This window comes from Trachypithecus francoisi, unplaced genomic scaffold (assembly GCF_009764315.1).
Source record: "Trachypithecus francoisi isolate TF-2019V2 unplaced genomic scaffold, Tfra_2.0 Lachesis_group0, whole genome shotgun sequence".
NCBI lineage: Eukaryota > Metazoa > Chordata > Mammalia > Primates > Cercopithecidae > Trachypithecus > Trachypithecus francoisi.
Genome location: NW_022681453.1, coordinates 18,679,167 through 18,696,167, shown reverse-complemented (window position 1 = coordinate 18,696,167; position 17,001 = coordinate 18,679,167). Strand labels below are relative to the sequence as shown.

The window sequence follows — 17,001 nt, the reverse complement described above, 5'->3', positions numbered from 1 at the left end:
TTACTGCAGCACTGCTCACAACAGCAAAAACTTGGAACCAACCAACCAACCCAAATGCCCATCAATGACAGACTTGATAAAGAAAATGTGGCACATACACACCATGGAGTACTATGCAGCCATAAAAAAGGGATGAGTTCATGTCCTTTGCAGGGACATGGATGAAGCTGGAAACTGTAATTCTCAGCAAACTAACATAGGAACAGAAGACCAAACATACATGTTCTCAATCAAAAGTGAGAGTTAAACAATGAGAACACACGGACACGAAGAGGGAAACATCACACACTGGGGCCTGTCGGGGGGTAGGGAGATAGGGGAGGGATAGCATTAGGAGAAATACCTAATGTAGATGATGAGTTGATGGTGCAGCAAACCACCATGGCACATGTCTACCTATATAACAAACCTGCACATTCTGCACATGTATCCCAGAACTTAAAGTATAACCAAAAAAAGTTAAAAAAATAAATCTTTGTATCCCCTTACCTCCCTGAGCATGCACATGGGCACACAGTTTATGATGGCCTGCATACTGCCATTGCAAAGCTCAGTCCTGAATAAATATAATTTCCTTAATAAAAAAAAGAAGAAGAAGAATAGCCAATGAATGCTGGGCTTAATACCTAGGTGACAGGTTGATCTGTGCAGCAAACCACCATGGTACACGTTTACCTATGTAACAAACCTGCACATGCTGGAACCCTATAACCTGGAAGTTAAAATAAAAGTTGAAGGAAAAAAAGTTTTTCAAAGTTTAAAAAAAAAAAAAGAAAAAGAAACGTAACTAAGCATTTCATATGGATGCTGAAATAAAAACTAAGATTACTTTTTTATGTGATTCATTTCTGATGTTTTTTGCTTGAAGCTTTTATCTCAACTGATAAAAAAAAAAAAAAAAAAACCATTAAAATTTCCTTTAAGAGAAGAAGTGGTAGAAACTAGACCTTTAAACATTACTGGAGGAATACTTTGAAAATAAATCACTTGGCAGTCAGAATAACAATTTAGAATTGTGACCAAATAGTCAAAAACAGCTGGGAGACCTAGAATTCAACAGAACATTGTTTTAACACTTAAGAGTTGTGTGACCTAACAGAAGGGAAGAATATATAAGAATAAAGCTTAATTAACCAACTATGCAAACAGAACCAATCATTATTCATAGTTCCCTTAAAAGTAATTAATATTTGCTAAACTTAAAAGATTTGCACACTATAAAAAAAATCAAAAACAAAAACCTGACAATTTTAATTCCCTCAACAAATGTTTTATTGTTTATGACACAATTTACATATTTTATATTGTGCATCTACTAACAAGTTTTTGTAGTTATATTCTTAATACTTCTGTCTTTTAACTCTTAGACTAAAATTGTTTATATACTATCTTTACAGTATTCAAATATTCTGTATATGTGTATATATTTGCCCTTGCCTGTGAATTGTATACTTTTGTATGCTTTCTTGTTGCTGTGTAGCATCATTTTGTATCAACTCAAAGAACTCCTTTTAGCATTTTTTTATAAGGCAGGTCTAGTGGTGATGAACTCCCTCAGCTTTTGTTTATCTGGGAAAGCCTTCCTCTCTACTTCATTTCTGAAGGACAGTTTTGCTGGGTACTGGTTGACAGAGTTTTTTTGTTTCCTTCAGTATTTTAAATATATCATCCTGCTCCCTTCTGGCCTGTAAGGTTTTGGCTGAGAAATCTGCTGATAGCAGATTTATGGGGGCTCTCTTATATAAGACAAATCCTTTTCATCTTGCTACTTTCAAAATTCTCTTTGACGTTTGGCAATTTGACCACAATGCATCTCAGCATGGATTCCTCTTAAAGGGGTTGTTTGAACTTCAAGGATCAATGTTCCTTTCCCTCCCCAGATTTGGGAAGTTTTCAGCCACTGTTTCTTTAAATAAATTTCCTGCTCATTTCTCTTCCTGCTCTCCCTCTTCCTCTCTCTCCTGCCCTCCTTCTGATAATCCCATATTGAGCATATTGGTTTGCTTGATGGTGTCCCATTAGTTTCTTAGGATTTCTTCACTCTTTCTCCTTTTTGATTCTCTGAATGAATCATTTCAAATGACCTGTCTTCAAGTTGACTCGCTCCTCTATTTGATCAAGAATGCTGTTGAAGTTCTCTATAGAACTTTTGTATTATTTATTGTATTCTTCAGCTCCATAATTTCTGTTTGGTTCTTTGCTTTCTTATGGTTTCTATCTCTTTGTTGGTATTCTCATGATTTTCACTTTTCATTTTCCTCATTTAATTTAGTTGTCTATCTGTGTTCTCTTGTAACTCATTTAGTTAAGTAATCTTTAAGACTATTATTTTGAGTTGTCTTGTAGGCAATTCATAGAACTCCTTTTCTTTACGGTCTGTTATTGAATATTTATTTTGTTCCTTTGATTGTGTCATGTATTCCTGATTCTTCATCTTCCTTGCAGCTTTGCTTTGGGGCCTGTACATCTGAAGAAACAACCACTCCTCCCAGTCTTTATGGACTGACTTCAATAGACAAAGACCCTCACCAATCAGTCCAACCAGATTCTGGGAACCTCTCAAATCTATTTTATGAATGTACGCACTTCATTCCTCCATCCAACCTGAGAGTCTCAGGGTTGTGCGCCTTCTCCAAATCTCACAAAGAATGATGGCCACAGTAAGAGGCCCATCTCTTTTCCCTAGGGCAGTACTCTAAAATTCCAGGATGCATGCTTCATTCTTCTCATTCCCTTCTGAAGCAGAAGACTCACAGATATGCATCTTCTCCCAACCCTGCAGAGCTCTACTGGCCACAGTTGCCTGCCCTCCACTTTTCTCTAGAGTGAGGCACTGAAATGATGGGATACTGCTCCCACTCCTCTCCCTCCCTCCTACAGAAATCTGAGGGTTGTACATTTTTTCCAATCTTGCAGAGGCAAGCAAGCTGCAGTGAGCCTCTCATTCCTTTTCTTTGTTCTTAGCTTTCCCCACAAGTTTAAATTATGCTGGCTACTCCAGCACTCTGGGTGAGATGGGATAGAAAGAGGTCATTCAAGCAGCACCCACAAATGCTAGAGATGTTTGTTGTACAGTCCACTTGTTCTTTGCCCCACTGGAGGAGTCACAGTCTGGGACAGATTCTCTCTTAACCAGCTGGGAGAAGGGACTGACAAAGCTAAGAGTGAAATTGCTCTTCTTAGCCATTTCAATGTGTCTACTCTCTGTTTTGTGCTCCTCTGGAGTACTGCAACTTCTTCACCGGATACTGGACCTCTTATAAAGGTATTTTTCTTGGTATACCATTGTTAAATCTGTGTTTCTGTAGGGGAATGAGAGCTGAAACTTCTTATTCTGCCAAATTGCTGATGTCATGAAAGGCTACTACTTTCTGGTTGGGTTCTATTCCACTACAACATAGTAAAATGAAAAATTCTCTAGAGAAAAAGGCCAAAGTAAACATGAATCTCTCCTTGTGCACATCCCTTTCATCAAAGATCACAGCCCCTCAAGATTGGTCTTGCCCAACCAATTGTTCTCCAGTGCCTGTAGACAATTGTTTTTTAGTATTTTCTCCAGATTTTAGATTTTTTATTCTGGACCATCAACTTATCGGACATTTGGATATGGAAGTAAATTCCAAATAGCTTTCTAAGATTTACATCCCACTTCCAGCAAATATGGCTTCTCTGTGCGTAATTTTATGTACAGCCACAACACTTCTACTTTCCTGAAGCAAACTGAATCCAGGTAGGTATTCTTCTACTAGCAAAGTGTTCCCCAATGTCCTTTGTAACTATTATAAATGGGACATATGACTCATGAACTTACGGTAAGTTCCTTATCATCAGAAAGTGTATGATTTTGCTGGTATTTTCTAAGGCACTCTATTTCAGAATCCCTAGATACTATCTATATCTCCTTTTCTCACCTTGGTCCCTCACAGCTTCTGCCCACTTTCAGCTCTGATCAGCCTCATTACTGATAAATCAAGGATATTATTTCTGAATTTTGTGATAAGCCATTCACATTCAGAAAATGTTTTTAAGCACTTTCCAAAATATATGCTTTGCTAATCCCAAGTCAAAATACTCTCTTTTCCTTTTCCCACACTTCTATCCAGGCTCAATACTTTTGATAGTCTTTACTTATAAACTTGAGATGGCAGATCATTTGCTGCAAAGGTTCATAAACATGAGATGTAAAGTTGTTTTTCTTTTTTATGTCCTTATGGCTTTACATGTTTTGTAAAAGGAGAACGAGAAGAATAAGAAGTATGCTAGTTGTGGATTCACATCAGAATCTTCTAAGTTATATTCTTACTATTTCCCCAAATTTTATATTGGAAGGCATACAAGACAATTAATAATAACCATCATCTCCAAATCTATTCTTCTAAGTACTAATCATGAAGCTAAAATTCGCAAGCTGTGTTTTGCAGTCTCCATTGCCAGCTGGGAGCATTAGAAAGACACTGGGGAAAAGAAGGTAAAGAAGTGTGTTTCCTGCTGTTCCTGTAAACAATTTCTTTCAGTGAAAATTGGTTCCAGCCTCCAGTTGCTTTTGGCATTCCCCAAAACAGCCTCATTACCACCTTCTTTATACATACCAACAGTAGCTATTTGATATTTCCTCCTCAAATTTCTGAGCTCCAGTGTCTCTAGATCTAATTTCTGAGTTCCTGGGTTTCGGTATCCCCAATCCACTATCTTTTGTATCCCCACCATTAATGTGTAGGCCGCTTTATGCAGTTATAATCTATGGGTTACATCAGGATTTCCTCTTTTGTTCTTTCACTCTTCAAACGTGTGTAAATAATTTTCCACATTAAATTCCACCTCATAAAGTGACTCATGTTTCTATTTTCCTGAATGAACCCTAACTGACCAGAAGATCACTCTGATGCTTACTCACCCTGCAGTCAAGAACAGTATTTCTACTTTAGGAAGCTACCTTGGTTACAAATTATACAGTACCTACATTTTATGTTTTAAAATAATAAATTTTGAAAAATAAAATCAAAACTATAATACTATTTTTAAAAACAGAACATGACAAAGAATTGTTTGAAAACTCATTCATATTCCCAACATGCAAAAACAAGTGGTAACACTTTGATATATTTATTTCTTGTCTCTTTTTAGGGAGATTGCTTTGCTTTTAAAATTTGTGATAAACCATTTTGTATATTGTCTTCTTATGGTTAAGGTATATACCTTTAAACTTTTCCAATTTCAACTTGCAAATAAAAAATTTTTAAAGTCTCTTTCACTTTGTAAAAACAAAATGACATATTTTTATTTAACTCCTACCCTATGAATGACTATGCTGAAAATAGTACATAATTTTTTAAAACATACTGCATGCCTAATTTATTTTGTAAAATTCACAGCTAACGTCACTTCTTCCGTATACAAGAAAACAGATTAAAGTTGTCTGTATTTTAAGAAAACATTATTCCCTTAGAATTACATGATAAAGCATGTACATTTTTGCCAGGAAAACATGTCAATTGTATATTTTATACTATGAACCAAAAAGAAAAACAATCCTCCTCTACAGCCTATAAAAATTGTAAATAAATTTAGTAAGGCCAACTACTCACCCCCTATTACTGACAATTGCCTTTTTCAAGTGAATGTAATTTGCAGGAAAGATCCCCTGTAAAAGAGAAAATATTTCCCGTTAGAAAAAATAAACTGTGATTAACATTCATATATACGAAAATAGCAATCAGATCTCAGCACAGAAACATAGTAGATCGCCTGCTACAGCAACCACTTTGCACATTAAGTATGCAGAGCTGTACAAAGTATATTAGGTAGGAATTTCATGGCCATATGCTATCAAAATCTATCCTTAGGAGACAACCATGATCTTTAGCACTGCAAAAATAAAACTTTAAATTTTAATTTTAAAAGAGTTATAGACTAGAGATGGTCCATCAATTCACTCTCCAGATATAGTATTATGTACAAAACTTGTCACGTATCTCCAAAACTAATATCATCATCTAACCAACAACTTACAGATTATCTAGCTCTGAGCCGGAAAAACAATTCTCAGACTCTAGCTAACATTAATGTTCACAGGAGTGAATCAACTCGAGAACTTCTAAAATATGTCTTCTTTTACTCTTTCCAAAACTGTTTCTACTTTGTTATTTACCATAATTTGATTCTAATTCCTAAAGAATAAGTAGCGTATTAAAAAAAAAAAAAACACACGTCAGTTTTCCAATCCATGTTTCACCCCATCTCCTGATGTATAAAATGCTCTTCAAATAAAACATGAATGGCTTACAGGTTTGGTGGCTCATGCTGGTAATCCCAGTGCTTTAGGAGGCTAAGGTGGGAGGACTGCTAAAGGTCAGGAGTCCATGACTAGTCTGGGCAACATAGCGAGACCCTGTCTCTACAAACAATTAAAAAGTTAGCCAGGTGTGATGGTGCACACCTGTACTCCTAGCTACTTGGGAGGCTGAGGTGCACACCTGTAGTCCTAGCTACTTGGGAGGATGACTTGAGCCCAGAAGTTGGGGCTATAGTGAGCTATCATAGCACCACTGTACTCCAGCCTATGTGACAGAGCAAGAACCTGTCTTAAACACACACACCCGCACACGCACACACACCCACACACATGGCCTAAATATTTTTTATACTCTGTGGCCCACACTACCACCAATAATCATCCCAATGAAGGCTATACGCAATTAGACTACAGTAATACATTCTGTGTGTTGGCTCATAATAAAAGAGCATATGCTAACGTAAAATCCTAATATGGGAGAATAGTGGGACTTAAAAAAGGATTTAAAATGCAACCGCATGTAACCATAGCTAAATGATGACTATTGTTTATCTGTTTTTAAAAAAAGGAATTGATAGTAAAAAGCTTTAAAATATACATGCTCAGCATACACTTCTTTTTTTTTTTTTTTTTTTTTTTTTTTTTTTTTTTTGAGATGGAGTCTGGCTCTGTTACCCGGGCTGGAGTGCAGTGGCCGGATCTCAGCTCACTGTAAGCTCCGCCTCCTGGGTTCCCGCCATTCTCTTGCCTCAGCCTCCGGAGTAGCTGGGACTACAGGCGCCCGCCACCTCGCCCGGCTAGTTTTTTGTATTTTTTTAGTAGAGACGGGGTTTCACCGTGTTAGCCAGGATGGTTTCGATCTCCTGACCTCGTGATCCGCCTGTCTCGGCCTCCCAAAGTGCTGGGATTACAGGCTTGAGCCACCGCGCCCGGCCTCAGCATACACTTCTAAGAAGATGAAAGAAACATACTTTTCAGTATTCCTCCAAAAAAACACCTAGTGCATACCTAAAAACTCTGGAATATATATACATACATAACCAAAATAAAAATATTCTGAAAGGTAGAGAGAAGAAGGCAGACCAACTAGGGATTGTGGGAGACACAGAAAAACATAGTGGTGAATTCCCTAGTGTATCTTTTTGCATATATATCAGGCTATTTGAAAGTGAAGAAGCTGGAAACCTGGAAGCACTAACAGGCACAGACAGAAAGAAACTCCAACAAAAACTTGCTCTCTCTAGCCAAAGAACCAGGAAAAGGTCATCCTATTAAGACAGAAAACTTTTAAACAATAACCACTATACTGCTGTCAAACAGCACCCCCTTCTGCCCCAACCCCAAAAAACTGTGACCTAATCCCCACCTACACAAGCAAGGTCAATTGGAGATACTAGACTTTCATCATCATCAGGCAGTAACGAAGCACTCAGACCCATACTGGGGTAACATAAGAAGTGGCTGGCTGTTTAAGGACCCCAAAACCTTCTCCAGTAGCTAGTAACAAGCTCCCACCACACAGTGGCAGTGGAGATTGCCTGGATTATCTGGACTTACACCCCTAACCAGCATTAATAGGACTCCCTCCATCAGCCTTCTCTGGTGGTATCAGAACTGCCCCACGGGACAGTTGGACTGAAAAAGTACATGAATAATGGTACACTAGTGAGGATGTGACGCAACCTCATTCACTGCTGGTAGGAATACAAAATGGTATAGTCACTTTAAAAGACACTCTGGCAGTTTCATACAAAACTAAACATAGCCTTACCATATGATCCAGTAATTACACTCCTAAGTATTTACCCAAATGAGTTGAAAATTGATGCCCATACAAAAAAACTGCATACAAAAGCTTATAGCATTTTTCTTCATAAATGCCAAGACTTGGAAGCAACTACGATGTCCTTCAACAGGTGAATGGATAAGCAAACTGTAGCACATCCATTCAATGAAATATGATTCAGCAATAAAAAGAAATGAGCTATAAAGCCACAAAAACATAGGGAAAACATTAACTGCATATTGCTAAGTGAAAGAAATCAATCTGAAAGGCTACATACTATATGACTCCACCTATATGATATTCTAGAAAAAGCAAAACCATAGAGACAGTAAAAAAACACAGTTATTTCCAAGGTTCCTAGAGGAAGTGGGAAAGGATGAACAGGTGGCACACAAGGGCATTGTTAGGGCAGTGAAACTATTCTGCATGGTACTGTAACGATAGCTACATGACATTGTGCATTTGGTAAAACCCTTAGGACTGTATAACACAAAGAGTAAACCCTAATGTAAATAATGAATAATATTAATAGTGTATCAATACTGGTTCATCCATTATAACAAATGTTCCACACTAATGCAGGATGTTAATAATAGGAAAACTGAGGTGGGGGGTGGGGAGGAAAAGCCTGTACTTTATGCACAATATTTCTGGAAACCTAAAACTCTTTAAAAAATAAAGTCTAATTTGAAATGTAAAATTTAAAAAACGACACAAAACTTCCAAATTTGGAAAAAGACATAAAGGTACACATTCAAGAAGTTGAACGAATCCCAAGCAGGAAGAAAACCAAGGAAATACACAACAAATTACAACATACTCATTTTGGAATACTATGGGCAAAGAAAAAATTGACAAGAGAGAAACAACACTTTACCTACAGTGAAAAAAAATTATATGAATTATCAGCAAATTTTTCATCAAAACCATAAAAGATAGCAGCACCAGTCACAATAGCCAAAAGCTGTTTACAACCCAAATGTCCATCAACTGATAAATAAATGAGCTGTTCATATTATTGAATGGTATATATCCAGCCGGGCACAGTGGCTCACGCCTGTAATCTCAGCACTTTGGGAGGCCAATGCAGGCAGATCACCTGAGGTCAGGAGTTCGAGACTAGCTTTGCCAGTATGGTGAAATCCTGTCTTTACTACAAATACAAAAATTAGCTGGGCATGGTGGCGGGTGCCTGTAATCCTAGCTACTCAGGAGGCTGAGACAGGAGAATCGCTTGAACTCAGGAGGTGGAGGTTGCAGTAAGGTGAGATGGCGCCACTGCACTCCAGCCTGGGAGACAGAGTGAGACTCCATCTCAAAAATAAAAAAAAGAAGAATGGTGTATACTTGCAGTGAAACATTATTCAGTCATAAAAAGGAATGTACATGAATGAACTCAGAAAACAATATGCTGAATGAAAGAAGACAGATGCAAAAGACACCTATTACATAATTTCATGCACATGAAATATTCAGAATAGGCAAATACACAGAGACAGAAAGAAGTCAAATGGTTGTCAGGAGCAGGAGGATGAAAAAACGTGACTGCTTAATGGGCTTGGAAGTTTCTGTTTGTGGAAATGCTTGACAAAAATGTTTTGGAGCATAATAATGGTGATGTTTGTAAAACATTATGAATGTACTAAATGTCACTCATGGTAAATGTTACATGTATTTTACATTCTAGATTTTTGAAAAATAAGTATAAAATATTTAAAATACAAATTCCTATAATTTTCATTGAAAATATAGAAGACAGAAGGAAGTAGCACATTTGTCAAATGCTGAAAGGAAAGTATTGTCAATCTAGAATCTTATACCTACCAAAAATACATTTCAGGAATAGAAGAGAAATCAAAACATTTTCAGATGAAGGAAAATGAAAATAATTTGTCACTAACAGAAATACCCTAAAAATAAAGGTGAAAGAAAATTCTCTAAGCGGAAAGAAAATGATGAAACAAAAAACCATGGAACTACACTAAGAAGAAAAAAATGTAAGCAAATCCATGGGTAAATATAATAGACTTTTATTTTTCTCTTGAATTTTCTTGATTAGATTTGATGGTTGAAGCAAAAACTATAATACTAACTTATATGATTCTTAGTTTATGTAGAAAAATAACTGATACAATTATATTATCAAAGAGGTAAAGTGATATAAAAGAAGATAACGCTTCTATAATTTACTCCATTGGAAAAAATGACAACAACAGCTGACTATAAGTTCTGCATATATGATATAAGCCTAGGGGTAACTACTAAAAGAGCTCTACAAAGGGATACATTCAAAAACACTATATATCTAGACATGTGTACATGTGAAAATGGAATTCTTTTCAAAATTTCAATTAAACCACAAGAAGGCAGGACAAAGAAAAGAGAAAAATAAATTATTTTATAGAGAAAACAGGAACAGAACATAACAAAATAAAATGGCAGACTTAAATCCTAATATATCAATAATTACATTAAATGTAAATTATATAAATGCACTAAAAGACAGAGACAGGCAGAGTATACAGGTAGATATGATCAACCTATATGCAGTCCACAAAATAACTCATTCTAAATACAGTGATACAAGCTAGCTGAGTGTAAAAGGACAGCAGGATATGTTATACAAAAATTAATCAAAAGAAAGCAGTAGTTAATATCAGATAAAGTGGATTCCAAAGCAAAAAAGAAAAAATTACAAAACACAAAAAGATACATTATTTAATGACACAGGATTAACCACCAAGACATAGCAATTATCAATGTGTATGCACTAAACAAAAGCTACAAAATATATGATGTAACACTGACAGGAATAAAAATAGGTAAACTCACAATTACAGAGAGGTATAGAACTAGACAGAAAATCAGCAATGATAAAGAAAAACTCAACAACACTATCAACCAACAGGATCTAGCAACAGTCATTGAATAGTCACCTAACAAAAGCAAAATATACTTTCACTTCAAGTGTGTACACCAAGGACATACACCAAGAAAGATCATATCCTGGGGGAAAAAAAAACATAAGATTAAAAGAAATGAAATCGTACATGGAATATTTTCTCCAACCACAATGCATTGAAACTAAAAATCGGTAACAAAAAAAATTTTCTAAACGTTTAGAAACAAAACAATATACTCTAAGTAATCCATGCAAAAAGGAATTCTCAAGGCAAATAAAAAATTACACCAAACTGAATGAAAATGACAATACAATATAACAGAATTTATGGAACACAGGTAAAGCAGTGCTGAAAGGAAATTTTATGACAGCTAAATACACATATTATTAAAGAAGAAAAGTTTCAAATCAATAATCTAAGCTCCCACCTCAAGAAATTAGAAAAAATAGAGAAATATAAAACTAAAGCAAGCAGAAAGAAGGAATACAATGTAGAAATCAATAAAATTGAAAACAGAAAAGAAACACAGAAAATCAATGAAATGTAAAGCTGGTACTGGACAATATATATAAAATCAATTGATTTCCAGTCAGGCAAAGAAGAAAATAGAGAAGATGCAAATTATCAGTATCAGGAAAGAAACAGGGTATCATTACAGATCCCACAGATATCAAAATGTTTATTTTAAAAATACTATAAAAATCTCCACACACATCAATGTGACAACTTACAGGAAATGGACCAATTCCTTGAAAAACACCAACTACCACAACTCACTCAATCTAAAATAGATAATTTGAACGTCCTATATACTATTAAGAAATTTTAATTTATATTTTGAAAACTGCTAAAAACTCTGCAGCCCCAGATGGCTTCACTGCTAAATTCTATCAAATGACTGCAGAAGAATTAGCTCTAATTCTACCAAATCTCTACCACAGAATAACAGAAGAGGGCCAGGCACAGTGGCTCACACCTGTAATCCCAGAATTTTCAGAGGCAGAGGCAGGAAGATGGCTTGAGCCCAGGAGTTTCAGACCAGCCTGGGCATTTTGTAGAAACCCCATCTCTATTAAAAAGTTTAAAAATTATTCAGGTGTAGTGGCATGTGCCTGTAATCCCAGTTACTTGGGAGGCTAAGGTGGATCACTTAAGACCAAGAGTTCAAGGCTGCAGTGACCTATGATCACACCACTGCATGCCAGCCTGGGTGACAGAGTGAGACTCTGTCTCCAAGAAAATTTTAAAAAGAATAAAAGAAAACAATATTCTTCAATACATTTTTAAAAGCTGGTACTACCCTGATACCCAAATTGAACAAAGACAATATAAAAAAATCACAGACTAATATTCCTCATGAATATACGTATAAATATGCCTAATCAACTATTATCACATATAATTCAGTAATATGTAAGAGTTAGGCATTGTGAGGGTTATTCTAAGGATGCAATTCATCTTCAATATTCAGAAAAATCAATGTAATCTACCACATTAATAGCTGAAAGAAAACAATCATATAATCATATCAATTAATGCAGAAAATAAATATGACAAAATTCAACACATATTCATGATAAAAATAAAATTCTTGGAAACACCAAAATAGAAAATTTCCTCAACCTGATAGAAAGCACCTACAAAAAAAGCTACAGCTGGCTGGGAGCAGTGGCTCATGCCTGTAATCCCAGCACTCTGGGAGGTCAAGGTGGGCGGATCACTTGAGGCCAGGAGTTCAAGACCTGTCTGGCCAACATGGTGAAACCCCATCTCTACTAAAAATACAAAAATTCACCAGGCATACTGTAGTCCCAGCTATTCGGGAGGTTGATGTGGAAGGGCTGCTTGAACTCAGGAGGCAGAGGTTGCAGTATGCTGACATCATGGCACTGCACTCCAGCCTCAGAGACAGAGCAAGACTCCGTCTCAAAAAAAAATAAATAAAATTAATAAATAAATAAAAACCTATAGTTAACATTATTTAGTGGTGAAAGAATGTATATATTTTCCTCCCAAGATCAGAAACAAGGCAAGGTCCACTTTCAACACTCATATCAATATACTGCTGGGAACTCTATCCAGTGCCATAAGGTAAAAATGTAGAAAGTAAAAAAAAAAAGCATACAAGATTAGAAACAAAAAAATTAAAATGCCGCCTAGAACAAGAGAATTCTGAAAGGTTGCAGATACAAATAAACATACACAAATCAGTTATATTGCTATATGCTAGCAATAAATTCTGAAACTAAAAACACAGCACCATTTACACTCAAAAAGAGTGATTTAGTTAGGTATAAATCTAACAAAACAGACACACAACTTGTATGTAGAAAACTAAAAAACACAGATAAAGATATCAAATATCATACTATGCTTATGGAAGACTCAATAAAAGGATGCAAATTCTCCCAAATTGGTAAATATGTTTAATATGATTCCCATAAAAATGACTTATATGGAAAGGCAGAGAGACTAGAAGAGCCAAAAATAATTTTGAAAAAGAATAAAGTGAAAATAACAGTCTACTTGATTTTGAGACTTATTATATAACTAATCAAGACTGTGCAGTATTGGCAAAGGAATTTACATATAGATCAATGAAACAAAGAACCTATAAACAGACCCATACAAACATATGCCACTAATCTTCTATAAAGATGCAATAGCAATTTAATGGGAGAAAATAACCCTTTCAACAAATGATACCAGAGCAAAGGGACATCCATAAACAAAACTATAACCCTCAACCTAAGTTTAAAACATTCTATAAAAATTAACTTAAGATGGATCACATCTTAATTGTAAAACTATAAAACTTCTAGAAATATAACACAGAATAAAAATTTCAACTTCTAGGATTAGCCAAAAATCCACAGACTTGACACCAAATGGACAATCCATGGAAGGAAAAATTAACAGGAATTCATCAAAATTAAAAACTATTTCTCTGTTCAAAAAAAGAAAACTGTCAAGAGCATAAAAGGACAGGTTACAGACTGGAACAAAACATTTTCAAACCACACATCTGACACAGACTAGTATCTAGAATATGTAAAGAACTCTTGCCCCTTTCTATTGCAGTCAAACTGAGCCAGCATCTGGGCCCATCATCAGGCCACACCTTCCTCAGTCACGCCCTCTGCATCCTGATCACTGAGGACAACTAAGTGAGCTAGCTTCAGCAGGATCCAAACATTCTGCATACCAAAAAAAAAATGCGCTTCCTGAGGAAGTGGGCGGAGAACATGGAGGCTAAAGTATTACCTGCTATTTGCAAAGTTGAATCGGAAGAAAATACCAAGGAAAAAAACAGAGTAGGAAAGTAAAAACAAAAAGATAGATGAACCATTAAGTCAGGAAAGTGATCTAGAAATCAACAATGAAGATGTGATTGAACCAGACACTGATGCCTCTCAAGAAATGGGAAATGAAAGTGTAAAGATAACTAAGAAGATGAAGATCAGGCAAATGGTAAGAAAGCGGCTGCGGCCAGGTGCAGTGACTCACGCCTGTAATCCCAGCACTCTGGGAGCCTGAGGCAGGCAGGTCACAAGGGGAGGAGTTCGAGACCAGCCTTACCAACATGGTGAAACCCCATCTCTACTATATAAAAATTAGCCAGGTGTGGTGGTGCACACCTGTAATCCCAGCTCCTCAGGAGGCTGAGGCAGGAGAATCGCTTGAACCCAGGAGGCGGAGGTTGCAGTGAGCTGAGATCACGCCACTGCACTCCAGCCTGGCCACAGAGCGAGACTCCATCTCAAAAAAGAGAAAAGAAGAGAAGAGAGGGGAGGGGAAGGGAGGGGAAGGGAGGGGAGGGGAGGCGAGAGGAGAGGAAGTGAGGCTGCCATTGAAGCCCTAGATAATGGTACACTACAGAAAGCCACTGTCTTGTTCACAGATGCCATCAAGCTGAATCCTCGCTTGACCATTCTGTATGTCAAGAGAGTCAGTGTCTTTATCACATTACAGAAGCCAAACGTTGCCATTCGAGACTGACAGAACAAATGAAATAAATTCTGATATGGCTCAGCCTTACAAGTGGTGAGGAAAGCACACAAATTTCCGGGCCATTGGAAAGCAGCAGCTATAATCTTGCCCCTGACTATAAACTGGATTATGATAAAGATGCTAGTGAGTGCAATGCTGAAAGAAGTTCAACTGAGGGCCAAGAAAATTGTAGAACATTAGAGAAAGGTTGAATAGAAGTATCAAGAGCAAGAAATCAAAGAAAGAATAAAAAGGTTTAAAGAAGGTTCCATAAGATCATGAGAGAGCTCAGAGGGAGAAGAAGCCAGATAACATTCAGGAGCTCAGTATGGCTCTTTTCGAAGTGGCTTTCCCAGGGGAATGCCTGGTAATTTTCCTGGAGCAATGCCTGGAATGGCAGAAATGCCTGGATGCAATGAAATTCTTAGTGATCTAGAGCAGCGGTGTTCAATCTTTTGGCTTCCCTGGACCACACTCAAAGAAGAATTGTCTTGGGCCACACATAAAATACAGTAACACTAACAAGAGCTGATGGGCTTTAAAAAAAAAAAATCGCAAAAAATCTCATAATATTTTAAGAAAGTTGACAAATTTGTGTTGGGCCACATTCAAAGCTGTTCTGGGCTACATATGGCCCATGGGCTTGACAAGCTTGATCTAGAGGTTCTTGCAGCCATGCAGGAAACAGAAGTTATGGTGGTCTTCCAGGATGTGGCCCAGAACACGGCAAATATGTCAAAACACCAGAGCACCCAAAAAATTATGAATCTCATCAGTAAATTGTCAGCCAATTTTTTAAAGTGAAGCAAAATGCCCTTTGGACAAGCAAAAGGCCCTAGGTGAAGGAAAAGCAAACTAGATCACCTAATAAATGTTACAATAATACAAACAAGTGTACCTCTGATCAAGACAACTAGAAGGCTTTGAAGATCATCTCTATCCCTCTTTCCCAAATGCAGCTGAATATTTTACTGTGGTTTGCCATTAGGATATTCATTCAAATCATGTGTTCCTGCTAGAAATTACAAACTATAATAAAATACTAAATATTTATACTGAATAAAATACTAAATATTTTAAAACTTAAAACATTTAAAACAAAAGGATGTGTTAGTTCATATATTTTTCTTTAATAATCATTTTGTATTTTTCCCTTAAATCATTAGGCAAGGAAGATACTTAAGTATGGAAGATTTATTGTTCTGGTTTTAGTGAAATACAGGTTTACAAGCGGGAGACAAATAAAACTAATTTAAGTAGATAAAGTTTGAGTTGAATATATGATTAGTGAGGAATTTTGATTTCTCTTTTTAAATGATTTTTTAACATGAATAATTCTGATAAAACTATTAATATTACCAGTATTTCAACAGAACCTGAGGAGAGACTGGAAGTACTTGGTATAGCAGCAGTAATCTTATTATGTTTTACATAGCATGCACCCTCGTGCCAGTTACATTTAAACCTTACATAATGGTAAAGAATTTTTTTTAATGCTCCAGTAGAGCTGGCTTATTCAGCTCTGTTCAAAATGTTTCATATTATTTCAACAGCGAACAGGCAAAGACTTTCAAAACACAAGTTATTTTTTTTTTTTAATTCAAAAACTTAAAGAGAAAGAGACGATTACAACTTCATTCTATGAGGCAAGCATTGCTCTGATACCAAAATCAGACAGGGACACAACAAACAAGAAAACTATAGGCCAATAATCCTGATCAACATAAATGCAAAAATCTTCTACAAAATATTAAATACTCAAATTCAACAACATATCAAAAACATCATTCATCATGATCAAGTGGGATTCATCCAAGGGAATCAAGAATGGTTAAACATATGAAATTCAATAAACATGATACATCACATCAACAAAATCAGAGACAAAATCCATATCATTTCAATGGGTGCTGAAAAAGCACTGATAAAGTTCAAAATCCCTTCATGATAAAAACCTCTAAACAAACTGGGTACAGAAGGAATTTACCTGAGCACAACAATGGCCACACATAACAAACCTATAGCTAATA

General features: G+C 36.2%; 1 protein-coding gene across 8 annotated transcripts in view; it reads right to left on the bottom strand.

The window, feature by feature from the left end:
- DOCK3 (dedicator of cytokinesis 3) overlaps positions 1-17,001 on the bottom strand; it is a 735,684-nt gene that overhangs the window by 540,679 nt on the left and 178,004 nt on the right. For all 8 annotated transcript variants that reach the window (XM_033208879.1, XM_033208884.1, XM_033208901.1 and 5 more), the window contains exon 4: positions 5,586-5,641. In XM_033208879.1, coding sequence (XP_033064770.1) covers positions 5,586-5,641 — 56 coding nt within the window. The remainder of the gene's footprint in view (positions 1-5,585; positions 5,642-17,001) is intronic.